The sequence below is a fragment of the Cibotium barometz genome, chromosome 47 (genome assembly GCF_041138505.1).
Source record: "Cibotium barometz isolate CiBa-2024 chromosome 47, ASM4113850v1, whole genome shotgun sequence".
In the NCBI taxonomy this organism is placed as follows: domain Eukaryota; kingdom Viridiplantae; phylum Streptophyta; class Polypodiopsida; order Cyatheales; family Cibotiaceae; genus Cibotium; species Cibotium barometz.
This window is the reverse complement of record NC_141092.1, coordinates 17,670,378-17,698,135: the sequence shown is the minus strand read 5'-3', so window position 1 is coordinate 17,698,135 and position 27,758 is coordinate 17,670,378. Positions and strand designations below refer to the sequence as shown.

The 27,758-nt window shown below is 47.0% G+C and overlaps 2 protein-coding genes across 2 annotated transcripts; both read left to right on the top strand.

Moving 5' to 3' along the window:
* Positions 1-18: 18 nt before the first annotated feature.
* On the top strand, positions 19-27,758 carry LOC147611437 (RNA-binding KH domain-containing protein). Its single transcript, XM_086784538.1, has 2 exons — positions 19-295; positions 27,242-27,758. The coding sequence occupies exons 1-2, from the start codon at positions 65-67 to the stop codon at positions 27,662-27,664; spliced, it is 654 nt and encodes a 217-aa protein (XP_086640664.1). The 5' UTR covers positions 19-64; the 3' UTR covers positions 27,665-27,758.
* Positions 4,591-5,897, top strand: LOC147611438 (uncharacterized). The gene is made up of 2 exons (XM_086784536.1): positions 4,591-4,930; positions 5,053-5,897. The coding sequence occupies exons 1-2, from the start codon at positions 4,676-4,678 to the stop codon at positions 5,512-5,514; spliced, it is 717 nt and encodes a 238-aa protein (XP_086640662.1). The 5' UTR covers positions 4,591-4,675; the 3' UTR covers positions 5,515-5,897.

Sequence of the window (27,758 nt, the reverse complement as noted above, 5' to 3'; positions counted from 1 at the left end):
AACCTAAACCTAGGCTATGTAGAAATTCTTTAGAGTGTTGGTGTGACGCAGGCTGCTCCTTGCTATGGCGACTCAGCGAGAAGAAGATGGCGGTTCGGAGCCAATGGAGACCGGAGAAGGACCATCGAAGCCCAAGTTCCAGCCCTTGACGGCCCACGAGATCAGCGGCGGGCGGTCCCAGTTCCGTAAAGTCCTGGTCCCCGCGCACCGCTACACCCCGCTGAAGCAGCACTGGATGGAGATCTACACCCCCATCTTTGAACAGATGAAGATCGATATCCGCATGAATCTCAAAGTGAGTCCGCCTTGCTGACTTGTGCGTGCGTGCGTGTGTGTGTGTGAGAGAGAGAGAGAGAGAGAGAGAGATGAAGATCGATACCAGTATGCAACCCCTCAATACGGAGGCTTACCTCGTCAGCCGGCACGCTTTCATGGACAAGCACCCCTCCATGGAGTAATCTCCAATTGAGTCCTTCTTTGCTGACATGTGTGTGTGTGTGTGTGTGAGAGAGAGAGAGAGAGAGAGAGAGAGAGAGAGAGAGAGAGGGAGAGATTTCATGGTATAGCCAAAATATGAGCCACATGAGCAGAGAAAGAAATTTAGGAAACTTAAGAATTCATTCACGCATTACTTAACACGGCTGGCCAGCCTTTTCTGTTCCCTAGCTTATCACAGAATCACATCCAGTGTTTAGTGTTCCCTGACCTTCCACAGTTGTATGTGAGTGTAGCCATGCAGCCTCCACATTGTAAGCAGTGACATCCCTATCAAAGCACATTGCATTTGAGTGACTAGTGTACTTTTGTTGTGACTTATCTTTATCTTAACTTGAACCTTGCTCCAAGTTCTCTGTCTTACTTTAGGCTCTCTCAGACAAGCCCATGGGCAAGAAGCTGGAAAAAGCAAACACGTCCATTTCTGCTGTTTTTTGCCCATGGGTGTTGTAAAAAAGTATCAAACACTCTTGATTTAATCTGAATGTTTATAGCTGAGCAATGACCAAGGGTTTGCTGGACCTAGTTGTCAAAAAAAAAAGTTTAGATGGTGGAGCTCGTGAGTTTTAAAACTTAATGGTTCCACATTGTTCGAACTTTTGTTAGTGTCTTGTGAGGTGTCTTGCATGACCTTGCTATAGACAAAATTTCCACGTGGATGTTTGCTGTTGGTGGGCGTTTTGCACATAATGTCAAGAGGTAGACGTTGGACAATCCTTTTGCACGAATGAAAAATTTAAGCTTTGCACCTTGTCCAACGAATGTTTTTGAAGTGCACGGCAAATGCTTTTTCCTTGCATTTTGGGCTCCTTTAGACGTGTAACTTGTGTTGCAATGTGTGAGAGCCCATCCCTGTTGACCCTTGTCTTCATAAGGGTCATAAGTTACATTACTTAATATCATAGCAGCTGCACCATTACAAAAAGATGGAATTGTTATTGGCTTACTTTAATGCGAAAAAGTAGAAAATTGGGAGTCACGTAGGAGAATCTCCGTAGCAAATGTGGGGGTGCCCTCTACCCACCCTCAAATCACTCCTTATTCTTCCCTCATTTTGTATTCATTTGTTAGTAGATGAAATAGGTTATCTAACATCTGCCAAGACCTCTTTAGCCCCTTATAATGGGGAAGGGCTTTGGTGTACCAACTTGTAGAGTCCCCCTAATGTTTGACAATGTGCAGTCATGTATGTGGGCAAGTGTAGAAGAGATGAAGGGGATTAAGCTTGGGCGTACTATGCAAAGCCCCCTCTTACCCATACAGGGTTGTTCTGGTGTGATTCCTTGCTTAATTGTCAATGTGCTATTTTTTAGCCCTTTGTGGTTGTTTTTTCAATAACTAATAGAAGGATCTTTTTCTTGGATTTTTTTTTTGGCAATGTGCTATTTTTTTTTTCTAGGAAGGCAATGAGCTATTTTGTGTCGGCCTTAAGTTGTAATTCTCACCTACTTGGAGACAATCCTAATATTTAAGGCGTGATAAAATGAGAGTTTGAGAAATAAGAAAGTGGGTTTTTCTGAACTTTAAGGCTTGTTAACCATGGTGTGTCTCATAAGGGGCTCTAACAAACTTGAGCTAGTTGAAACTCATGCAGTTACAAGATGCAATGCACCTACCCACTTGGTTGATTTGTTTTTACATTACACATGATTTGGTTGTGTTTTGGGTTGTTCTTGGAAAACCATTTTTTTGAGAGATTGGGCCGGTTAAGCAGCCCAATAGGTGCTCATGTGTGTATTGTTCATGAGACGGTGACCAAGGACGTCCACACCTAGCCGTTGTAGTTTCAGTGGTATCAGAGCATGGTTGTTTCCATCTTCTTAGTGGAGAAACGGTCGATTGGGCATTGGGCTCCGTGTGGACAGCCGTCAAACACTGTGGATAACCACATTTAAAGTCATCAAGGGTTGGCCAAGCAAGTGGTACTCATGCTTCTGACGCTTTGGCCAATGAGCATATGCATGCAGGTTATATAGAGGAGAAAATACATGTGGGACAGCCTTCTTGAGGTCAACAGAAGATGCAAGAGGATGATCCAAATGTATTGAAAGTAGAGATTGAGCATGTCAAAAGGTAATTGTGTGCCATGGAAGAAGAGCTCAAGATGCTCTTTGATAACCCACAGCTTCACAAGGTTATGGAGGTCACAAAGGCTGAGTCTATGGTGGCACACACTATGGATTCTATGGCGAAGGAATTGGGTATGGATCCTTGAGAGGTAGCCCTCAACTGTGATGCATGCTCCCCATTGGGAAAGTGATAGGCATGTATGCCGCCGCGCTTTGCCTATGGAATTGGCTAGAGATGAGTTTTGTCATGGGCTGGAAGTTGTGCATAATGTTGGGATTTTATCATGGATTTGGCCTCGTACTCAGCTGTCACGTGCATCCCGCACTTGGATGCCACGTAGACATTTCTGTATAGAAGGTGCAGGACCTGGGATGGTGAACTGGTCCTATGTGAGCCCAGTCCGGGACGAGTCAGCCAGGGATCCATCTCAGTCGTCCGAGGTCAGGTGTGCGTTGTCCTACACATGAGTCCAAGGTCAGGTGTGCACTGTCCTGCACATGAAACAGTGCCAGTCTGCGCTGTGAGTCTCCCTCTAGAATGATGTCAGTGGTTCTGTGTATCTGGTATGGTACCGGATGCTAGATCACTGAGTAGATAGTGGTTAGGACAAGGGACCAGCCCATAGGGCTACCCCGGAGCTTAGTATAGGCATGGGAATGGTGTGAAACCATCCCCATGTGGGCCAGTAAGGCCCAAGCTGGGCCCACCAGCCATGGAAGGGCTATAGGACAGTCCTAAGGCAAGAACAAGGCTATTTTCAGGAGGTTACAGCCTTCATAGGGCTGTAGGGCAAGTATGGGGCAGCCCCTACAGGCTGCCCAGCCCATGGATTGTGGGGAAAGGCTATGCCCAGCCTTCTAGAAGCAAGCGCCTGCCTCCAACTTGCTAGGGGAAAAACGTAGCATTTATTAGGATTTTTTTGAGCATTTAATGCTGATTTTACTCAGTCGTGGGAACTTGTCTGCTGGCCGCTTGCTTTTATACTGGTCGACTGTTGCTGTAGGGTAGTATAAATAGGAAAGGTACACAATCCCATCATTCATCTCAGTATTCACCAAGAGCTCAAGCCAATCAAGGGCTAGACAAGCCAAGGAGATTGCTAAGCAAAGGGGTGGACTTCTGAAGGTCAAGGGCAGGGATTTCCCAGCCAAGAAAGGTCAAGAATTTTGTATTTGTTTTCAAATTTACATCATTCTAATAAAGCAAATACACCATCCGTGGTGGGGGCCCTCCAGAGGGTAATTGGGACCCAATACTGTGTCCTCTTCATCTCTCTCTCTCTCTCTCTCTCTCTCTCTCTCTCTATTTTCTGCACTTCTCCTTTCAAGTGTTGTGCGTTGATTTCCGTCGCAAAAAGAGTGCTGAATTCTAAGTTTTGAAGTTACCGATCTTTCTTCGAAGCGTTGCAGTCGCCGTTTCTAGCCGTTGCAGTCGTCGTTTCCAGCCGTTGCAGTTGCCGCTTGGCCGTTTATGGCTTGGGCCTTGGCCCTTGAGCCTTTGAGGCTTGGCCCTCTCTCTCTCTCTTGCCGTTGAGGCTTGCCTCTCTCTCTTGCCTATCTATATAAGAACAAGCCTCTACAAGGCTACAAGCACACACAACTTTCAAGCTTTCAAGCTTCTTCTTAGTTCTAGCTTCCAACTTCCAAGTTCCAAGCCTCTCACACAAGGCCCGCGGGCCGCCGCCCTACTATCTAGACTCTCTCTCTCTCTCTCTCTCCCCCCCTCTCCCTCAAGCCTCTTGAGTCTTGAGTCTTTCAACTTCCAAGTCTCTAGGCTCTAGGTCTCTCTCTCTCTCTTACTCTCATTCCTCAAGGCTCAAGAGTCAAGCCATCTTTCAACCATGGCATCCTCCTCACTTGCGGGGCTTCCCGTAGAAGGACAACGGGATGGACATGGTGGGAGGAGGTTAACTACACCCCATCCGCTCATGGAGGCGGTTCTCGGCCATGGGTATGCAAGCTTTGTCCGTACCGGCCACAGTTGCATAGAAACGCGTTTCATATAGGTTTGAAACGTACGAAACGTTTCGAAACGTTTCGTCCTGTATGAAACGCGTTTCATACATCATGCATATTTTAAAAACCTTAAAAAACGTTTCCTTTCATACATCATGCATATTTTGCATCCCCTTTGGAGGAATGAGGAGCAATACCTCAATGAGGAGCTAGAGTCAGGATGGGTTGAGTACATTACCAAGTTGGTGGGAGTGGGAGGTGATATACAGCTTATGAGAAAGCTCGAGGATGAGCTTCTCATTTACCGCAACGGTAGCCATATGTTTGGGCGAGCTACTGCATTGCTTAGGGAGACACAATTGGAGCCAGTGTCTTGGTGGGAGAAATACGGTATTGGGACACCCAACTTGGTAAGGTTTCTTGATTCTTGAATCTTGTATCTTTGTCTCCTGAGTCCTACTCTTTCAAAATCTACATTCAAATGCTACTCTCTTTTTGACTCTAACTTAACATTCTTTTTTGTACAATGTAGAGACGGATTGCATTGAGAGTTCTCTCCCAGGATTGCAGTTCAGGGCCTTGTGAGAGAAACTGGAGTACATGGGCTCTTTTTCACACGAAAAAGAGAAATAGACTCTCCTCAGCACAATTGGAGAGGCTTGTCTTTTGTCATTGCAATCTCCGATTGCTAGAACAAAAGGGTCATCCCATTGAGCCTCGCCAAGTGAATCCAGATAAGATTGATATCATGAAGTGCAAGGAGATTCCCGACACTCCTCAAGAGGAGAGAGACATCTATTCTATGCTCTATGAGCAGATCATGGCTCTGGCTCGCACTACACGATCTTCTCGAGAGGCTAGTACTAGTGGTGCACCTGCACCTCTAGAGGATGAGGCATTTGAGGACTCGGCTACCGGCAGTGACCTTGAGAGTGAGGCTGCAAAGGCAAAAGATGCAGATGAGGATGAGCATGAGGATGCAGATAGTAGCTAGCAGCTGCCAGTATCATTTTATTTGGACATGTTATTTAGTTTGAACTTTGGACATGTTATTTATTTTGATCTTGGATTTTGAGTCATGACTCATCACCCACGTGGTGATCCTTTTGATTTCTGTTTAGTCATCAGTGATCACCCGCGTGATTTGTGATATCATCATATCTTACATGTATTTTGTTTTTATTGAAATGAATTCAATGTGGTCTCTTATAAGTTATGTCAACAGTTATTTCTTTTGTATATTTCAAGTAAAAAATATTCATGTTTTTTCTATTTTGTATGAAACCTTTTTGTACCCGTTTCTTACCTTTTATGAAACGTTTCAAAACGTATGAAACCCGTTTCATACCTGCCGTTTCTGAAACGCCTGGCAACTATGGTACCGGCGAACGGGTGGTGCCGACAAAGTGCGAGCCCACCTCTTGCATGAGAGTGGGCATGAGGTGAGGTTTTGCACGAATGTCACGCCCGAGAAGAGACGGGAACTTCTTGACAAGCTTAGCGTCTACGAGGCGGTTGAAGCGACAAGAAGGACACCACGAGTGGCCGTGGATCCTGCGACGATGGGGAGAGGAACTCAAGCCTCTACAATGGAGTCATGTGGTGGATCGGGATCATGCACACCATCACCTTCACCATCAAGTCGGAATGTTACTCCATCCACGACGTCGACACCCTCCATCTCCACGGGCCTCTCAACTAGTACGTGGCCCACGACGACAATCTACACTGAGGGAGAATTGGAACCCCAAGTTGGAGGAGGAGGTGGATATGGCGGTGGCCCGCTTCTTCTTCCACGACCACATTGCCTTTCAAGCGGCTAGGTAAGTGCAATCGATCATTGCCAATTTATCATTCATGTTTTCATCATCCTAGTCCCCTTCTCATTAGTAAATTACTTTATTGAATAGGTTGGAATACTTCAAGGTCATCGTTAAGAAGATTGGGGAGTATGGCTCAACCTATACGCCCCCCTCATTCGAGAGCTTGCGCACTACATTGCTCGAGAAGGAGAAGCGCATTGTAGAGCAAGCGGCCGCAACACAAAGCGGCAATGGGAGAGGAACGGAGTCTCCCTCATTGTGGATGGATGGAGTAACACCCGCAAGAGGAGTATTCACGGCGTGGTTGCATATCCCCGCAGAGAGATGTACTTCATCTCATCTCATGATGCATCCGGCACTGGGAAGAGCGCGGATGTGCTTGCGGCGGAGTGGGCTACCACCATGGAGATCGTTGGCCTCGAGCATGTAGTGGGCTTTGTTGCGGATGGAGAGCCTTCCAATAGGGCGGCGGGAGCTATTCTCCAAGGTATGTATGGACACGTCATGGTGTTCTTTTGTATGGCTCATTTCACCAATTGGTCAACCATTTGGTCCATCTCTAGATTTATGTCTCGTTCACTTGAGGCCAAGCCGGTGTCTCATGTGAAGGGCCCAGTATTTTTGCATAACATGGACGGGAGCCAGACTGGTGGCAGCCGTGTGTTAGCAGGATGGTGTCGTATGGACGGGAGCCAGATTGGTGCCACCCGTGTATGACCTGGATTGTGTTCTATCCATGGGATTGTCACGCCATGGAAGAGCCAGTATTTGTGCCGTGTCTTGCCTATGGGATTGTCACTCCATAGGGAGGCTCGTGCCTAGATTTGTGTCTTACCTATGGGACTGTCACTCCATAGGAAGACCGGGATTTATGTTTTTTGTCGTGCCATCATTGTGCTCGACAGAAATGTTTAGTACTTGTTCCATGAACGGGAGATATGTCCATGATACTGTTTGCACATGCATTCATGTTTTGCATGTTTGGATCTGTTTTCGCATGTCTTGTATTCTTGTGTTTGCTTGTTTGACGTGCCACTTACTGAGCGGGGACGCCTGCCAGTGAGTCGTGAAGTTTGCTCTGTCTTCTGACGAGTTTTGTTGCGTGTGAACAGGTGGTAAGTGTATTGCACTTGTTTATTTTATAGTATTCTTTTTAACCTTTGTTTTTATAAGGTTGCAGGTTCACACTCATTAATGAGTGGGCACCCTCCCCAAATATTTCTTGGTGTCCTTGGTAGGGTGGGCACCCATTTTGGGCACCCACGTTACCTGTTGAAACCCTAATTATACTTGTTGTATCTATCTTTTGTACCTAGTGTACTTGTTGAAACCCTAATTATACTTGCAAGCACATGCTAGAATCCTAATTGTACTTGCAAGTACAAGATGAAATCCTAATTGCACTTGCAAGTACATATTGAAACCCTAATTGTACTTGCAAGTACAAGCTGAATACCATGTGACATCAACAATACCAGATGTACATGTTGTGTATCTGTTTGAGTACCTACTGTTGACACGCGTATTGGTACTTGTTTGTGTACTTGTACTAGGAAGGCTTGAGCTACATATAGTCTTCGCGAGAGTGTGATCTAGGCTCTAGTACGAGAACGCCTGTTTGTGCGTGGTCTTGGAATGACGGGTTCGTGTTCACTTCTCTAGACCGTACTATACTTACCTTGTATCTCCAGAGCTCTGACAGAAACTCAATACACAAACCTTTGTATGAATGTATGCTCTCATGTGTGTGTGTGCGTGTGTGGGGTGTTTGTGTGTGCGAGCATATATATATATATATATATTATATACCAAATTCTACATTCACTATTGGGCATTGATGACGTTAGTGGGGATGTCGTGGTGTGTAGTTCATACTATGCATGATGGAGTTCATGGTTTATTGGCTTGTGGATGACTAACATGAGGTTATAAATTGCACTTTCTTATAAGGTGAATTTGGGCATGTTCCTAGATTCATCTAGGTATATCTTTATGCTGTATTAGTGGACATGCAAATTTCACATTGTGAAGTTTTCGTCCGAGTTGTAGCCAGTTGATATTGTGTAAATTCTTTCTATCTTTAGTTGTGCATATGCTGTATCAACTACGTTTTTGTTGTAATAATTCTTTCTATTTGTTATGATCCTTAGTGCTAGGCTTCGTTATGGCTGAGTCTGCCTTGTATCTTCGGAGCTTTGACATAAACTCAGTACACAGACCTTTGTATGAATGTATGCGTTTATGTGTATGTGTGTGTGTGTGTGTGTGTGGGGGGGGGTGGGGGGGCACTGATGACGGTGGGGATGTCATAGTATCTAGTCCATACTATGCATGATGGAGTTGATGATTTATTGTCTTGTGGATGACTAGCATGAGGTTATTAATTGCACTTTTTATAAGGTGAATTTGGGCATGTTGCTGTTAGAAGTCATCTCCTGTCTACTTTTATACACCAGGGCCTTTGTTGTGGGTGTGCCCGCCCTTATGAGGTGTTTTATCATTTTCCCTCACTCCCCGTATTTTTTTTCTCTATTTTTCTCATTTTTCCGTGGTGTGGAGGGATGCCAGATGTTGGCAGAAGTCTCTGGTGGCTGGCTGACTGCCCATTCAGTAGTCGTGTGGCTGGCCGACTGCCCAAACAGCAGTCGTGGAGTTTCCTGTGCTGGCCGACTGCTTTACTCAGTCGTGGAGGCATTTTACTGCTGGCCGACTGCCTTATGCAGTCGTGGAGAGCCTCTAGAGCAGGCCGACTGCTTGCATGGGGCATATAAATAGGCCCCATGCCCTCCACCACTTTCTCATTCAGTTATTTGCAGGATCTTGTGTATAGAGAAGAGTTTACACACCTATCTCTCTGTGTTTCTTGTGCTGTCTATTTTCTGCATTCTACTTGCTCTTGTCAACCCAAGTTTGGTTATCATTTCCGCTGCATATTCTGACATGGTATCAGAGCCCTAGGCTCATGATAGATCTTGGGAGTTTTCGGAGCAAGAGGGGGATCGTTAGGTTGCTGATTGGTGGACTGTTTTGGACTGTTTGGGAAGAGAAGGTGCAAGAGAAAGGCGGGCTAAGGTGCTGGACAGTCACTTGCAGGTTTTAGAGATTTTTTTTCCCACCCACCCTCTCTTTCAGTTTACTCCCCGCGATGGCAGATTTACTCGAGATGGCTGAGAAGCACGTGAAGATTCCGACTCTCCCCACGTTCCTAGTGGACCGTCAGTTGGACGGGTCCAATTACGGCATCTGGAAGGTCGTGATGGAGTCTGTGCTGGAGTCATATGACCTTGCTGATTTCATCATCATCGGGGTTCCACGGCCGGAAGCAGAGGAAGGGGAGTTAACTATCGATGAGGAAGGACCGAGAGGCACAGGCACACATGTGGGATCGTGTCAATGCCAGGGTCCGGTCATTTATTTCCCTCAACTGCACACCACAAGTGATCAATCATGTAAAGCACATGATGCTGGCGAGAGGCATATGGGAGCACTTGGCTTCTCTTTATAACAGGGTATCACCCATGAAACGGATCTCCTTGGAAGTGCAGATGCGGGTTATGAACTCTGCAAAGTCCTCAACGATGCGGGAACATATTAACAAGCTGCAGGCCCTTCAGCAAGAAGTCCTACAAGCTGGGAAAGAGATATCATTTGAAGACATGGCCATCATTTTGTTGTCCCACTTGCCTGCTCAGTATTCTGCTTTCTATTCCTCGTTGATTACGAGTGGCAGGCTCAGCACCATTATGGTTCATGGTTGCACCATTTCTCCTTGGAAGAAACGGGTTGACGATGAAGACTTGTAATGTGGCAGTTATGGTGTGTGCCCGGCCTCCAATGTTGATAAAGAAGAGCCTTCTTAGTGTTAAAGACCTCCTCCTTTGATGGTTAAGATCACATTAGTGTTAAGCAACACTTTGTTTGGTGATTAAGATCACCATTAGTGTTTTAAAAACACAATTAGTGCTTAAGAGCACATTTTTAGTGTCTAATGACACTTATTTTGGTGATTAGATTCACCATTAGTGTTTAATAACACTCTTAGTGTTTAAGAACACTTTATAATAACTTCCTTTTGTTGGATTAACAGCTTTATTAGTGTTAAACAACACTATTAGTGCTCATAAGCACATTTTGAAAAGCTTTGAAAGCTTGAAGGTGATGTTGATGATGGAGCTTGATGAGGATGAGGCTTACGGATACCTCATGTGGTTGGCCACCACTTCAAACTCAAGAGAAGAATCAGCAACAATCATTCACAACATCACTTGGGTGATTAGAGCAAGGAAGAAGGTGATCAGAGCAAGAAAAAATCAATTATGAAGCTTTAATGGAAAGCTTGCATGGAGAAGAAGAAGGTGACTGGTTTTCTGTCTGTAGCGCGCGCGTCAGTGCATCATTGGAGCTCAAACTTGAGGTGTGAATAGGGGACGGAGTGGGCTTCAAAAGCCCTCAAGTTCCATAGGTAATCATGGCCTACAGATGGAGTATGGCTGTACGACCCCGACTGCAGCCAGAAAAACGTGTCGGGCTGCAACAAAGAGAATGCTGCCGCGACGAGTAGCTCATTCTTCAAATTGGCCGTACGTTCATGAATGCCCGGACTTGCTCTTCAACTCCCATGTTGAGATCTCCTCAAGATGAGGCCTCTACAAGCTGGTAGAGCTCCTTCACTGCCAAGGAGTTGAGCTCCACAAGTAGAAGATAAGGGAAAATGAAGCAAAAAATGACCTAATCTGCACCACAAGGGGCCTAATCAACCTAGGCTCTAGATATCATGTTGAGAAAACTTGGTGCTCATGCTAGATCAAGTTTGTGGAGGAAAAGAACTCATAAAATACAAGAACAATATCTTGCTTATTTAGTTGTTTATGAATACAACTAGGCCTTGCTCAATACAAAATGCCTCATAGCTCCACCTTTAAATAGATGAGCTAGTGGACCTTAAGTCCCTTCACACTCACACCCTTCTCATTCCCTTCTACATAACCTCAGTCTCTTAATATTCTTTATGTCCCTGCTCTGGGTTTTCATCTTCTGTCAGTGCATGAAGTATGCAAGACTGGCTCTGATACCATGTTGAGAAAACGTGGTGCTCATGCTAGATCAAGTATGTGGAGGAAAAGAACTCACAAAATACAAGAACAATATCTTGCTTATTTAGTTGTTTATGAATACAACTAGGCCTTGCTCTATACAAAATGCCTCATAGCTCCACCTTTAGATAGATGAGCTAGTGGACCTTAAGTCCCTTCACACACACCCTTCTCATCCTCTTCTACATAACCTTAGTCTCTTAATATTCTTTATGTCGCTGCTCTGGGTTTTCATCTTCTGTCAGTGCATGAAGTATGCAAGACTGGCTTTCGGGTGGAATTTGAGGAGCATTCAGTTGCTCTACGGGATCGTGAGACTGGCTAGGTTGTTTGGGAAGGCGGTGTGGAGAATGGTATCTACAAGCTCTCTGCACTCTCCTCGTTGATTGGTTCTCAGGTCGGAGATTTGTGGCACTTTCGTTTTGGCCACTTAAATGTGGATGCATTGAGGTGAGCTTTCCGAGACCAAGTGGTGGTTTGAAACCGGCCTCTGATAGAAACCAGAGTGCGGTAGACTAGCAGTCACCCGTCCACTTGTAGTCTAGATGTGAAAACAAAACAGATTAGAGCTAGAGTGCCCAAGTCTGAAAACAAAGCGACACCTGTTGGCCCCAAAGCTTGGCGCCCCTTGCGGTATTTCTTTATTCAATTCCAAAAATATGAATGGCTGACTACAACAAAAATCAGCCAAGAGATTACACCTGTATGTCCAATCTGACGGCCCACAATACCTCTTAGCACAGAGGATCTATGCACACAGATCTGTGTTTCACAATAACACACTGTGCCTCCCTCTGATCAGCCAAGACCAATTAGCAGGGCAGCCATGAGCATACATCTGGCATAACTCAAGTGCACGATTCAACATCTCAGCTCATACATACATATGCTGTCCAAACTCTGTCTCAACCCTTGTCAATCTACCATACCCCTCCTCTCACAAGGGGCCAGATAGCTCATATCTGCAACAGACATCAAGCAGTAGAAAGAGAGATAGATGAACAGATGAAGAGCTTACCAAAATCAGCTCGTGAAACAGCACTGGAGGAAGCAACGGTACCAATCTGTACTTGCAGGCACTTGTTTCCACAACCCTGCTTCACACACATGCACGTGCTTGTCTGTACACTCCTCCTTGTGTTCACTTCTATGCTGTCTTTGAATGTACAGATCTGAAAAACAGCCCCGTACCCGTCTGTACTACCTCCGGATACGTGCCAGGAGTTGTACTTGCAAATGCCGCCTACAGCCAGCACGTGGATTCGCCTGAACCTGCGCAGTCAATCTGTCCACCAGAACCTGTCCTGCGTCGCCAGCAGCAGTACTTGCTGTACCTGACTGTACGTACACTATACGACAGTCGTACAGTGCTGTACCTGTTGTTGTACCTGCTGGTACAGCCTATCCAGAACCTGTGTGCAGCAGAGATTCCTGCAACAACTCCTATGCGCAGCCGGCCAACAGAAGAGAAGACCTGCAGCCTGTCCGTACAAGGCTGTACGGCTGGTTTGCGCAGAGAAAACAGCAGCAAAACAGTCTTCAGCAGCCGCCGCCTCCTCCTAAGCTTTTCCACGCTTGTACACCAGCGCATCAATCCTCCACGACTCCTTTTCCCAAAAGCTAGAGAGAGGGGGGGGAGAGAGAAGCACTCACTCCAAAAGTGGAGTGGCCTCCTCCCCATAAAAATCCTAGGGCCCCAAACTTTAAAAGTCCCTAGGGGCCACTAAGGCCTAGGGGCAACTTTAATAAACATTAAAGTTTAATGTTCTAGTTCCCCCTTTCACACCTAAGGATGTCCACACATCTATTTCAATATTCTGACTCTGCAACCACCATGCCCACACTTGTACTGTTCTATTTTCACAGGGCCATGACATACCCCCCTCTTGAAAAATGGCAAGCGTCCTCGATTGCATTCTGGTGATGCATCAAAATATCCAAAGTGAAATATACAATATGGCAAGATCAGCGTCCCAATCTCTCTGAGCCATACACATGTATCAACATTCACTGCAAACCAATGGCATAGTAATAGTCCAAGTTGTATACCACTGTGAACCATACATATCCACAAAATCTCATGTGACTAGTACACATATATCATAGAAGTCCTCAGATACATCTCTCTCAGGAGAAGTCTCTTGCTCTTCTTCTTCATGATAGAAGTACTCATCCTCTGTATCAGACATGTTTGCTGAATTTTCAGCGATGGCTTTCTTCAAAGCAACCACGAGCTCACCCCCTTCAGAAAGTTGATGATTGGTCTCGGCAACGGAACCTTGAAATCGGCCTCGGATAGAAACCAGTGCGAGGTAGACTAGCAGTCACCCGTCCACTTGTAGTCTAGATGTGAAAACAAAACAGATTAGAGCTAGAGTGCCCAAATCTGAAAACAAAGCGACACCTGTTGGTCCCAAAGCTTGGCGCCCCTTGCGGTATTTCTTTATTCAATTCCAAAAATATGAATGGCTGACTACAACAAAAATTAGCCAAGAGATTACACCTGTATGTCCAATCTGACGGCCCACAATACCTCTTAGCACAGAGGATCTATGCACACAGATCTGTGTTTCACAATAACACACTGTGCCTCCCTCTGATCAGCCAAGACCACTAAGCAGGGCAGCCATGAGCATACATCTGGCATAACTCAAGTGCACGATTCAACATCTCAGCTCATACATACATATGCTGTCCAAACTCTTGTTAGAAGTCATCTCCTGTCTATTTGTATACACCAGGGCCTCTGTTGTGGGTGTGCCCGCCCATATATCATTTTTCCACACTCCCCGTATTTTTTCCCTATTTTTCCTATTTTTTTCCTAGTGGCTGGAGGGCTGCCAGGTGATGCCAGGACCACACTGAGGCTGGCCGACTGCATCTGGAGCAGTCGTGGGCTATTTGTGTGCTGGCCGACCTGATCTGAGCAGACGTGGGGACCAGATGCTGGCCGACTGCTGTTTTTCAGCAGTCGTGGACATTTCATCAGTCGTGGGCCTCTTCCAGGGCTGGCCGACTGCCCTCATGGGCTTGTATATATTCCCCCCCATCCTCCTCCACTTTCTCATTCAGTTTTCTTCGGGATCTTGTGTATATATAAGAGTTTACACACATCTCTCAGTGTTTCTTGTGCTGATTATTTTCTGCAGTCTACTTGCTCTTGTCTACCCAAGTTTGGATATCATTTCCGCTGCATATTCTGACATGGTATCAGAGCCATAGGCTCTAGCAGATCTTGGGCGTTTTTCTGAGCAAGAGGGGGAGTAACAGGTTGCTGATCGGTGGACTGTTTTGGGCTGAACGGGAAGTGAAGGTGCAAGAGGAAGGCGGGCAGAGGGGCTGGACAGCCACTTGCATATTTTCTGATTTTCAGATTTTTCCCACCCACCCACCCTTTCAGGTTACTCTCCGAGATGGCGGATTTACTCGAGATGGCAGAGAAGCACGTGAAGATTCCGACTCTTCCCACGTTCCCAGTGGATCGGCAATTGGACGGGTCCAATTATGGCATCTGGAAGGTCATGATGGAGTCAGTTCTGGAGTCATATGATCTTGCTGATTTTATTATCAAAGGGGTGCCAAGGCCGGAAGCTGAGGAAGGGGAGGTTTTATCAGCGAGGAAGGACCGAGAGGCACAGGCACAAATGTGGGACCGTGTCAACGCCAGGGTCCGGTCATTTATATTCCTCAATTGCACACCACAGGTGATCAACCATGTGAAGCACATGACGCTGGCGAGAGGCATATGGGAGCACTTGGCTTCTTTGTATAACAGGGTGTCACCCATGAAGCGGATATCCTTGGAAGTGCAGATGCGGGTTATGAACCCTGCAAAGTCTTCGACGATGCGGGAACACATTAACAAGCTGCAGGCCCTTCAGCAGGAAGTCCTTCAAGCTGGGAAAGAGATATCGTCCGAAGATATGGCCATCACGTTACTTTCTCACTTGCCTGGTCAGTATTCCGCTTTCTATTCCTCGTTGATCACTAGTGGCAGGCTCAGCACCATTACTTGGGAGGAGCTTGTGCCAATGGTCCTGGACCAGGAGGAACGTTTTACGAACCCTCCTCACGGCGGAGGTTCGGAGGCCTTAACTGGCCAACGGTCGAAAGGCCGTAATACCAACAAGGGCAAAGGGAAGGCTTCATCAGATAAGTCTTCCGAGAAGAAGCCTGATCCAGAACGAGAGAAGCTGAAGGCCGAAAGATCTTGCAATGATTGTGGCGAGAAAGGCCACTACTGGAGGAAGTGCCCTAAGCGGACAGGGAAGAGTGCTGAGTCCTCAGCCTCAGCTGCGAAGACTCCGGCATTTGTGCACTTGGAGATGGTGGACTCCGATGATTCATCGTCTTCGAGCGAGGAGGCAGTTGGCTTCACCGCAAAGGATACTCGGGAATGGATTCTCGACAGTGGTGCTTCCAGGCACATGACTCCATCCCGTGACTTCTTCCTGGATCTGAAGCGGCAGTCAGGTCGTATCTTTATTGGTGATAACTCCACTATTCCGATTCATAGTGAGGGCCGGATGGAGATCATTCCCGACGGCAAGGGGGGCAAGCATGCTTCCCGTGTTCTTTATGTCCCTGCTTTGGGCTTTCATCTTTTGTCAGTGCATGAGGTATGCAAGACTGGCTTTCGGGTGGAATTTGAGGAGCATTCAGTTGCTCTAAGGGACCGTGAGACAGGCAAAGTTGTTTGGGAAGGCGGTGTGGAGAACGGTATCTACAAACTCTCTGCACTCTCCTCACTGACAGGCTCTCAGGTCGGAGACTTGTGGCACTTTCGTTTTGGCCACTTAAATGTGGATGCTTTGCGGCGCGCCTTCCGGGACCAGATGGTGGTTGGCTTGCCAGATGTTGGTAGTAGGCAAGGACGCTGCAGTTCTTGCATACGTGGTAAGCAGCACAGGGAATCCTTTCCGAAGCAGGCTTCCAGGCGGGCTTCGAAACCTTTGGAGTTGATTCACACTGATTTGTGTGGACCACAGCAGATACCATCCTTGGGAGGATCTCTCTACTTCATGCTGCTTGTTGATGATTGTACCAGATTCACGTGGGTCTACTTTCTTTCACAGAAGGACCAGGCTTTTGCTCGGTTCAAGGATTGGCACGTGATGGTGGAGAAAGAGTCTGGATTTCAGGTCAAGACTCTCAGGGCTGACAAAGGAGGGGAATTCTCCTCGACTGTATTCTTTCGGTTTTGTGCAGATCATGGCATCAAGAGGGAATTGGCCAATACCGGATCGCCTTCGGAGAATGGAGTTGTTGAACGTAAGAACAGGACTGTGGTGGAGATGGCGAGGACCATGCTGGAGCATCGAGATCTTCCTCGTCCACTGTGGGGTGAGGCTGTGGCGACAGCTGTCCATACCATTAACCGCTCTCCGACGACTTCTGTACCCCATATGACTCCATTTGAGGCATATTTTGGCAGGAAACCCGATGTCTCGCACTTCCGTGTCTTTGGGAGTGACGCGTATGTACATATTCCGAAGAAGCAGAGGGGGAAGCTTGACTCCAAGTCCCGCAAGCTGGTATTTGTGGGGTATAACTCTCTTTCCAAGGGATACAGGTTGTATGATCCAGACAGGAACGAGATTGTTGTCAGCCGGGATGTGGTCTTTGACGAGCATGTTCCAGCATCCACTGTCGAGGAGCCGCCACTTCTTGGAGATCCAGAGTCTGATGATGATTCCCAGTCTATCACTCCAGTTGATCCACCTCAGTCATCACAGGAGGTTGAGCCCGAAGCTGGAGTTGAGCCCCTGCGACCACAGGAGGCTCCACGATCTGTTCGAGTACCTAGGTGGTTGATGGACACCCTTCGGGAGTCAGGTGTCACGGAGCTACCCTCCGAGTGGACCACAGAGGACGGCCCTCGAAGATCACATCGAGTTCGAGATAAAAGCAACACGGCGGAGCTTCTTCAGGTGAACTATGCTCTTATGTCTCGTATCATGCGGGATAAAGAGCCCACTTCCGTAAAGGAAGCCCTTTCACAGGATACTTGGAGGGAAGCCATGCAGGTGGAACTTGACGCCATCGAGAAGAACAACACTTGGGAGTTGGTACCGAGGCCGTCGAAGCGGTCAGTCATTGGTGTCAAATGGGTCTTTAAGACCAAGTACGCGGCTGATGGGTCGGTGGACAAACACAAAGCCAGGCTCGTGGCTAAGGGTTATGCTCAGCGGCCAGGCATCGACTACGAGGATACCTTTGCACCGACAGCGCGGATGACCACGATTCGGACCGTTCTTGCCCTTGCTTCTTCTCAGAGGTGGCCCGTTTACCAGATGGATGTAAAATCGGCGTTCCTTAATGGTGACCTGCAGGAGGAGGTGTACGTTGAGCAGCCTCCAGGCTTCATTGTTCCAGGATCGGAAGGGATGGTTTACAGGTTACGTAAGGCCTTGTATGGTCTTAAGCAGGCTCCGCGGGCTTGGAATCAGAAGATTGATTCCTTCTTTATTCGGACTGGATTCCAGAGATCGGTTGCAGATCCAAACCTGTATCTCTTTCGGGAACGCGGCTTGGTCACACTCATCATCCTTTATGTGGATGATCTCATTCTCACCGGCGGTCATGTGGAGCACATTGGAGTGACGAAGGCTGCCTTGTCAAAGGAGTTTGAGATGACCGACTTAGGCTTACTCCACTTCTTCTTGGGATTGGAGATCTGGCAGACCCAGAGGGGGTTTTTCGTCTCTCAGCAGCGGTATGTTCATGAGTTGCTTGAGGCCTTTGGGATGGAGAACTGCAAGCCTATTACTTCGCCGATGGACCCGAACACAAAGTTAACCGTTACAGATCCTTGTGAGCCAGTTGATGCCTCGCAGTACCGGAAGCTGGTTGGTTCATTGATCTGGTTGCTGAACACCAGATTGGACTTGAGCTTCTCCGTGGGGCTGTTGAGCTCTTTTATGCAGACGCCATTGAAGACTCATTGGGACGCAGGATTGCGGATCTTGCGGTATCTGCAGAGTACGAAGGATCTGGGACTCTTTTACACAGGAGGGAATGGAGTCAAGCTCCAAGGTTGGAGTGACTCAGATTGGGGAGGAGATCCAGACACGAGGAGATCTACTTCAGGATACACTTTTACCCTCGGCTCAGGAGCGGTTTCTTGGAGCAGCAAGAAGCAGCCGACTATTGCCCTTTCTTCGACAGAGGCAGAGTATCGAGCTGCTTGTGGTGCTGCTTGTGAGGTTGTATGGCTGCGGAGGCTGCTAGGCGAGATGGGGTTTCCACAGAGGGAGCCCACAGTCATCCAGTGTGATAACCAGAGTTGTATAGCTATTGCTCGGAACCCGGTTTTCCATGCCCGGACCAAGCATATAGAGATACAGTATCACTTTGTTCGTGAGAAGATCTTGGCTGGTGACATCTTGCTACTTTATTGTTCGACGGAGGACAATGCGGCGGACCTCTTCACGAAGTCTCTACCTCAGGCTACGCTCAGGCGGCACTCCAGCTCCCTGGGGTTGGTTACACAGCCAGGAGCTGAGAGGGGGTGTTAGAAGTCATCTCCTGTCTATTTGTATACACCAGGGCCTCTGTTGTGGGTGTGCCCGCCCGTATATCATTTTTCCACACTCCCCGTATTTTTTCCCTATTTTTCCTATTTTTTTCCTAGTGGCTGGAGGGCTGCCAGGTGATGCCAGGACCACACTGAGGCTGGCCGACTGCATCTGGAGCAGTCGTGGGCTATTTGTGTGCTGGCCGACCTGATCTGAGCAGACGTGGGGACCAGATGCTGGCCGACTGCTGTTTTTCAGCAGTCGTGGACATTTCATCAGTCGTGGGCCTCTTCCAGGGCTGGCCGACTGCCCTCATGGGCTTGTATATATTCCCCCCCATCCTCCTCCACTTTCTCATTCAGTTTTCTTCGGGATCTTGTGTATATAGAAGAGTTTACACACATCTCTCAGTGTTTCTTGTGCTGATTATTTTCTGCAGTCTACTTGCTCTTGTCTACCCAAGTTTGGATATCATTTCCGCTGCATATTCTGACAACTCTGTCTCAACCCTTGTCAATCTGCCATACCCCTCCTCTCACAAGGGGCCAGATAGCTCATATCTGCAAACAGACATCAAGCAGTAGAAAGAGAGATAGATGAACAGATGAAGAGCTTACCAAAATCAGCTCGTGAAACAGCATTGGAGGAAGCAACGGTACCAATCTGTACTTGCAGGCACTTGTTTCCACAACCCTGCTTCACACGCATGCACGTGCTTGTCTGTACCCTCCTCCTTGTGGTCACTTCTATGCTGTCTTTGAATGTACAGATCTGAAAAACAGCCCCGTACCCGTGTGTACTACCTCGGGATACGTGCCAGGAGTTGTACTTGCAAACGTCGCCTGCAGCCAGCACTTGGATTCGCTTGAACTTGCGTAGTCAATCTGTCCAGAACCTGTTCTGCGCCGCCAGCAGCAGTACTTGCTGTACCTGACTGTCCGTACACTGTACGACAGTCGTACAGTGCTGTACCTGATGTTGTACCTGCTGGTACAGCCTGTCCAGAACCTGTGCGCAGCAGAGATTCTTGCAACTCCTCCTATGCGCAGCCAGCAACAGAAGAGAAGACCTGCAGCTTGTCCGTACAAGGCTGTACGGTTGGTTTGCACAGAGAAAACAGCAGCAAAACAGTCTTCAGCAGCCGCCTCCTCCTTCTCAGCTGTTCCACGCTTGTACACCAGCACATCAATCCTCCACGACTCCTTTTCCCAAAAGCTAGAGAGAGGGGGGGGGGGGGAGAGAGAAGCACTCACTCCAAAAGTGGAGTGGCCTCCTCCCCATAAAAATCCTAGGGCCCCAAACTTTAAAAGCCCCTAGGGGCCACTAAGGCCTAGGGGCAACTTTAATAAACATTAAAGTTTAATGTTCTAGTTCCCCCCTTCACACCTAAGGATGTCCACACATCTATAACTCTGTCCGGGCACCCCCCATGTGAATCATTCAATATTCTGCCTCTGCGACCACCATGCCCACACTTGTACTGTTCCATTTTCACAGGGCCATGACATGGTTGGCTTGCTAGATGTTGGTAGTAGGCAAGGGCGTTGCAGTTCTTGCATACGTGGTAAGCAGCACAGGGAATCCTTTCTGAAGCAGGCTTCCAGGCGGGCTTCGAAACCATTGGAGTTGATTCACACTGACTTGTGTGGACCTCAGCAGACACCATCTTTGGGAGGATCTCTCTACTTTATGCTGCTTGTTGATGATTGTATCAGATTCACGTGGGTCTACTTTCTTTCCGAGAAGGACCAAGCTTTTGCACGGTTCAAGGATTGGCACGTGATGGTGGAGAAAGATTCTGGATTCCAGGTCAAGACTCTCAGGGCTGATAAAGGAGGTGAATTCTCCTCGATTGTATTTCTCAGATTTTGTGCAGATCATGGCATCAAAAGGGAACTGGCCAATACAAGATCGCCTTCGGAGAATGGAGTTGTCGAACGCAAGAACAGGAGTGTGGTGGAGATGGCGAGGACCATGCTGGAGCATCGTGATCTTCCTCGTCCACTTTGGGGAGAGGCTGTGGCAACGGCTGTCCATACCCTCAACCGATCTCCGATGACTTCAGTACCCCATATGACTCCATTTGAGGCATACTTTGGCAGGAAACCTGATGTCTCACACTTCCGTGTCTTTGGGAGTGACGCATATGTACATATTCCGAAGAAGGAGAGGGGGAAGCTTGACTCCAAGTCCCGCAAGCTTGTATTTGTGGGGTATAATTCTCTTTCCAAGGGATATAGATTGTATGATCCAGACAGGAACGAGATTGTTGTCAGTCGGGATGTGGTCTTTGACGAGCATGTTCTAGTATCCAATGTCGAGGAGCCGCCACTTCTTAGAGATCTAGTGATGATTTCCAGACCATCATTCCAGTTGATCAACCTCAGTCAGTACAGGAGGTTGAGCCCGCAGCAAGAGTAGAGTCCCCGTGACCATAGGAGGCTCTACGATCTGTTCGAGTACCTAGGTGGTTGTTAGACTCCCTTCGGGAGTCAGGTGTCACGGAGTTACCCTCCGAGTGGACCACAGAGGACAGTCCTCGAAGATCACACAGAGTCCGAGATAAAAGCAATACAGAGGAGCTTCTTCAGGTGAACTGTGCTTTGATGTCTCGTATTATGCGGGACAAGGAGCCCACTTCCGTAAAGGAAGCCCTTTCACAGGATACTTGGAGGAAAGCCATGCAGGTGGAACTTGATGCCATAAGAACAACACTTGGGAGTTGGTACCGAGGCCGTCGAAGCGGTCAGTCATTGGTGTCAAATGGGTCTTTAAGACCAAATATGCGTCTGATGGGTCGGTGGACAAACACAAAGCCAGTCTTGTGGCTAAAGGTTATGCTCAGCGGCCAGGCATCGACTACGAGGATACCTTTGCACCGACAGCACGGATGTCCACGATTCGGACCGTTCTTGCCCTTGCTTCTTCTCAGAGGTGGCCCGTGTATCAAATGGACGTAAAATCTGCGTTCCTTAATGGTGACCTAGTGTATGTTGAGCAGTCTCCAAGCTTTATTGTTCCAGGATCTGAAGGGATGGTTTACAGGTTACGTAAGGCCTTGTATGGTGTTAAGCAGGCTCCCAGGGCTTGGAATCAGAAGATTGATTCCTTTTTTATTCGGACTGGATTTCAGAGATCGGTTGCAGATCCAAACCTGTATCTCTTTCGGGAACGCGGCATGGTCACGCTTATCATCCTTTATGTGGATGATCTCATTCTCACTGGCGGTCATGTGGAGCACATCAGAGTGACAAAGGCTGCCTTGTCCAAGGAGTTTGAGATGACCGACTTAGGCTTACTCCACTTCTTTTTGGGATTGGAGATCTGGCAGACCCAGAGGGGGTTTTTCGTCTCTCAGCAGCGGTATGTTCATGAGTTGCTTGAGGCCTTTGGGATGGAGAACTGCAAGCCTATTACTTCGCCGATGGACCCGAACACAAAGTTAACCGTTACTGATCCTTGTGAGCCAGTTGATGCCTGGCAGTGCCGGAAGTTGGTTGGTTCATTGATCTGGTTGCTGAACACCAGATTGGACTTGAGCTTCTTGGTGGGGCTGTTGAGCTCTTTTATGCAGACGCCATTGAAGTCTCATTGGGACGCAGGATTGCGGATCTTGCGGTATCTGCAGAGTACAAAGGATCTAGGACTCTTTTACACAGGAGGGGATGGAGTTAGGCTCCAAGGTTGGAGTGACTCAGATTGGGGAGGAGATCCAGACACGAGGAGATCTACTTCAGGATACAGTTTTACCCTCGGCTCAGGAGCAGTTTCTTGGAGGAGCAAGAGGCAGCCAACTATTGCCCTTTCTTCGACAGAGGCAGAGTACCGGGCTGCTTGTGGTGCTGCTTGTGAGGTTGTGTGGCTGCGGAGGCTGCTAGGCGAGATTGGGTTTCCACAGAAGGATCCGTCATCCAGTGCGATAACCAGAGTTGTATAGCTATTGCTCGGAACCCGGTCTTCCATGCCCGGACCAAGCACATAGAGATATAGTATCACTCTGTACGTGAGAAGATCTTGGCTGGTGACATCTTGCTACTTTATTGTTCGACGGAGGACAATGCGGCGGACCTCTTCACGAAGTCTCTACCTCAGGCTACGCTCAGGCGGCACTCCAGCTCCCTTGGGTTGGTTTCACAGCCAGGAGCTGAGAGGGGGTGTTAGAAGTCATCTCCTGTTTACTTTTATACACCAGGGCCTTTGTTGTGGGGTGTTTTATCATTTTTCCTCACTCCCCGTATTTTTTTCCCTATTTTTCCCCATTTTTCCGTGGTGTGGAGGGATGCCAGATGTTGGCAGAAGTCTGTGGTGGCTGGCCGACTGCCCATTCAGCAGTCGTGTGTCTCGTCGACTGCCCAAACAGCAGTCGTGGAGTTTCATGTGCTGGCCGACTACTTTATTCAGTCGTGGAGGCATTTTACTGCTGGCCGACTGCCTTATGCAGTCGTGGAGAGCCTCTAGAGCAGGCTGACTGCTTGCATGGGGCATATAAATAGGCCCCATGTGACGGGGAGAAACCCTAATTCAGGGTTTCTCCCCGTCTGCCATGAAGTCAGAGATGGATTCTCTGCATAAAAATGGAACATGGAAGTTGGTGCCTTTGCCTGCAGGCAAGAAGGTTTTGCCATGCAAGTGGGTATACAGGCTCAAAGTTGCATCAGATGCTAAGCCAAGATACAAAGCCAGGTTAGTGGCTAAGGGCTTCAAGCAGGAATATGGTGTGGACTTTGATGAGATCTTCTCTCCAGTGGTCAAAATGACCACACTTAGAGCTGTGTTGGCTTTGGTTGCGCATGATGATCTGGACTTGATTCAGATGGATGTGAAGACTGCTTTTCTTCACGGTGATCTCCATGAGGAGATATATATGCAGCAGCCAGAGGGTTATGCAGTAAGTGGAAAGGAGAAGCTTGTATGCAAGCTGAAAAAGAGTCTTTATGGGCTCAAACAGGCACCAAGAGAATGGTATCATAAATTTGATACATTCATGAAATCTCAGAAATTCAGGAGAAGTGACATAGATCACTGCTTGTACACCAAGAAAGCTTTGGATTGCAGTCTCTTGATTCTCATTTTGTATGTTGATGATATGTTGATTGCCGGGAAATCTCGTAAAGAGATGGATGCTTTGAAGAAGAGGCTGCATGAAACCTTTGATATGAAGGATTTGGGTGATGCAAATCACATCTTGGGTATGCGGATACTTCGGGACAGAAATCAGCATGTGTTGTATTTGTCTCAGAAGGACTACATTGGCAAGGTCTTGCAGAGGTTCAATATGGACGGGGGGAAGAAAGCTAGTACTCCTTTGCCTCCATATGTGAAACTCAGTGCTATGGACAGCCCACAGTCGGATAGTGACAGGGCTGATATGGCCAAGATTCCGTATGCTTCAGCTTGTGGCAGTCTCATGTATGCCATGGTTGCTACTAGGCCAGACATTGCATTTGCAGTGGGAGTGGTTTCTAGATACATGGCCAACCCTGGCAAGAAGCATTGGGAAGCAGTGAAAGGTGTCATGAGATACCTGAAGGGCACACAGGATTTGTGCATTTGCTTTGGCAAACAGGATGCATTAGTGCATGGTTATACGGACTCGGATTATGCCGGTCATCCAGATAACCGAAAGTCTACTACCGGTTATGTATTTACATTCACAGGAGGTGCTGTGTCATGGATATCCAGGATGCAGAAGTGCACTGCCTTATCTACTACAGAGGCCGAGTATATTGCAGCCACAGAGGCTTGCAAGGAGGCATTATGGCTATCTCGGTTAGTGGTTGATTTGGGCTATACAGGGGATATTCCATTGTTGCATTGTGACAGTCAGAGTGCCATTCAGTTGGCAAAGAACCCTGTTTTTCATGCAAAGACGAAGCATGTGGATGTGAAGTATCACTTCATCAGAGAGGTGATAGAGAACAAGCAAATTCAGCTTGTTAAAATTCATACGGATGACAACCCGGCTGATCTGTTGACGAAGAGTTTGCCTCCGGAGCGGTTTGCTCATTGCAGACACTTGATGGGCATTGGATGAGGCCATTTTCAGCCTTGATATGGCCTTGTATATTATCATGTACATGCTGATTTTTTCTTTTCCTTTACTTAAGGGCACTTTGCCTTTAAGTGGGAGGTTGTTGGGGTAAAGGCGTTATGCCCACCCTTATAGTGTGTACAAGCCCATAAGTTATAGTACATAGTACACTTAGTACTTTTAATGTACTAAGTGCACTATGTGTACTAGTGCAATATACATGTGTGATAGGGGAGTCACACACTCATGCTTTTCATTAGTTGACTTATCCCCACAACTCTCTCTCTCTCTCTCTCCCTTGCTTCTCTGTGTATGTCTCCCATGAATGAACTCTAAACCCTAATTCAGGGTTTCTCCCCGTCACCATGCCCCCCACCACTTTCTCATTCAGTTATTTGCGGGATCTTCTGTATAGAGAAGAGTTTACACACCTATCTCTCTGTGTTTCTTGTGCTGTCTATTTTCTGCATTCTACTTGCTCTTGTCAACCCAAGTTTGGTTATCATTTCCGCTGCATATTCTGATAGTTGCTAGATTCATCTAGGTATATATATCTGTTGTAGTTGTACCTATTGTGGCTGCCTATTGTATTGTACCTTTTGTACCAGCTAAAATCCTAATTGTTCTTGCAAGTAAAAGTTGAAACCCTAATTGTACTTGCAAGGGCATGCTGAAACCCTAATTGTATTGGTGTGTACATGTTGAAATCCTAACTGCACTTGCAAGTACAAGTTTGAACCCTAACTATACCTACAAGTACAAGGTGAAAACCCTATTGTACTTGCAAGTACATATTGAATACCATCCTACATCTACAATACCAGATGTACGTGATGTGAACCGGCACCAAGTGTACATGTTTGAAAAGCTACTATTGACACTGCGTACCAATACCTGTTTCGTACCAAGGAGGCTTGAACCAGAGTCTTTGTGAGGGTGAGAGCCAAGCTCTAGTACGAGAGTGCCTATTTGTGCTGTATCGGAATGACAGTTTTGTGTTTACTTCGCTCTAGGTGTATGAGTCTTGTGGGGCCAAGCTATTTACACTCATTTGACCGGTATCAACAAACACCCTTGATACACTTCTGTTTGGGTAACTTGTCTTCATACTTGCATTGCATTGGATTATCTGGTTGGCAAGCCCTTGGAACTTTGTACATATTTAAATGCTCCAATAATATACTTCAATATTGAGGGGTGGGTCAACCTATTCGCGGCCCCAGTGATGGTGTATTGTGCAGTGCTTGTCTCTTTTGCAGATTATCTTGTGCAATGATGTAATATTCGGTTGTGTTATGTGCAATGTGGCTTTTACATATTAAGTGTGACATGGGTATTGTTGACGACCTAGCTGGTATAGTTTCACCCTAGCCCACAGGATATTGAGTGTGATTTTGCGAAGTGTTTTGAGCACAAAAGACCCCAGCTTAGAAGCCATTGTGAAACCTTCGAGAGTGATGATCACTCTGACCCATGCCTACAGTCCAGTAAGTAATTGTGCCTACTGTCAAGGAAGTACTTCTCCCAGAGACTTCAGCAGTGTTCTAGAATATGGAGTTGATTTTGCAAGGGTGGATCAAGTGGTGAATATCATTGTACCTTGGGTATTTGGCTTTCCATAGATATGGTCCGATACTTGCGGTATTACACAATGACTTTGTGGAGAGGTTTCACAAAAGGTGGTGATCTGTTGTGTCGGGAATTTTCTCTGATACTATTGCTGATAGCGAAGCCTTTGCTCGTAATTAAGCTCTCTATGAATGGAATTGTATAGACTGCCAGCCAGGCAAGTGCCGTAGGGAATTGGCAACCCTTATTTGACAAATATGGGAGCTAATCGCTGCTACGTTAGTTTTGGTTGGCATGTAGGAATCGATTAATAGAATAGAATTGGTAAACTCTGTTGCTGTTTGCTGGAGTCGTGTGTGAAACCAAGTGAGTACCTTATGCTTGGTACTTAACAAGAATCTTTTGGGGCTTCCTGACAAATCACATATTTGTTTTCTCTTAAGTGAGTAGAGTTAGAATTGCATTTGGTTCTGAACTCACATTTGGTTGGAATCAATTAATAGAATAGAAAAAGTTTGGTAAACTCTGTTGCTTTTTGCTGGAGTCGTGTGTGAAACCAAGTGAGTAGCTTATGCTTGGTACTTACAAGAATCTTTTGGGGCTTCCTGACAAATCACATATTTGTTTTCTCTTAAGTGAGTACAGTTAGAATTGCATTTGGATCTGAACTCACATTTTTTCTGTGCAGTCTCGGAAAGTAGAACTGAAGACCAGACGAGACACACCCGATGTGGGCGCCCTCCAGAAATGTGCAGATTTTGTGCATGCTTTTATGCTTGGTTTCGATGTGGCTGATGCCGTAGCTTTATTGAGGCTGGATGACCTGTATATTGAGTCATTTGAGATCAAAGATGTGAAGACCTTGAAAGGTGAGCACTTGTCTCGGGCCATTGGTAGGCTGTCCGGTAAAGGTGGAAAAACCAAGTTTGCCATTGAAAATTCTACCAAAACCCGAATTATTCTAGCAGATACACGCATACACATACTCGGGTCCTTTGCAAACATCAGAGTTGCTAGAGATGCGCTGTGCAGCCTTATTTTGGGTTCTCCAGCAGGGATAGTGTATTCAAAATTGAGAACTGTGGCAAGCAGACTTGCAGAAAAATATTAAGTCATTCAGTGTATTCCTTGTGGAGAAGTGATGGTTTTTAACTACAATGTATTGCTCTTTCATCCTGAAATGAGTTGCATTTTTTGAGGGAAAA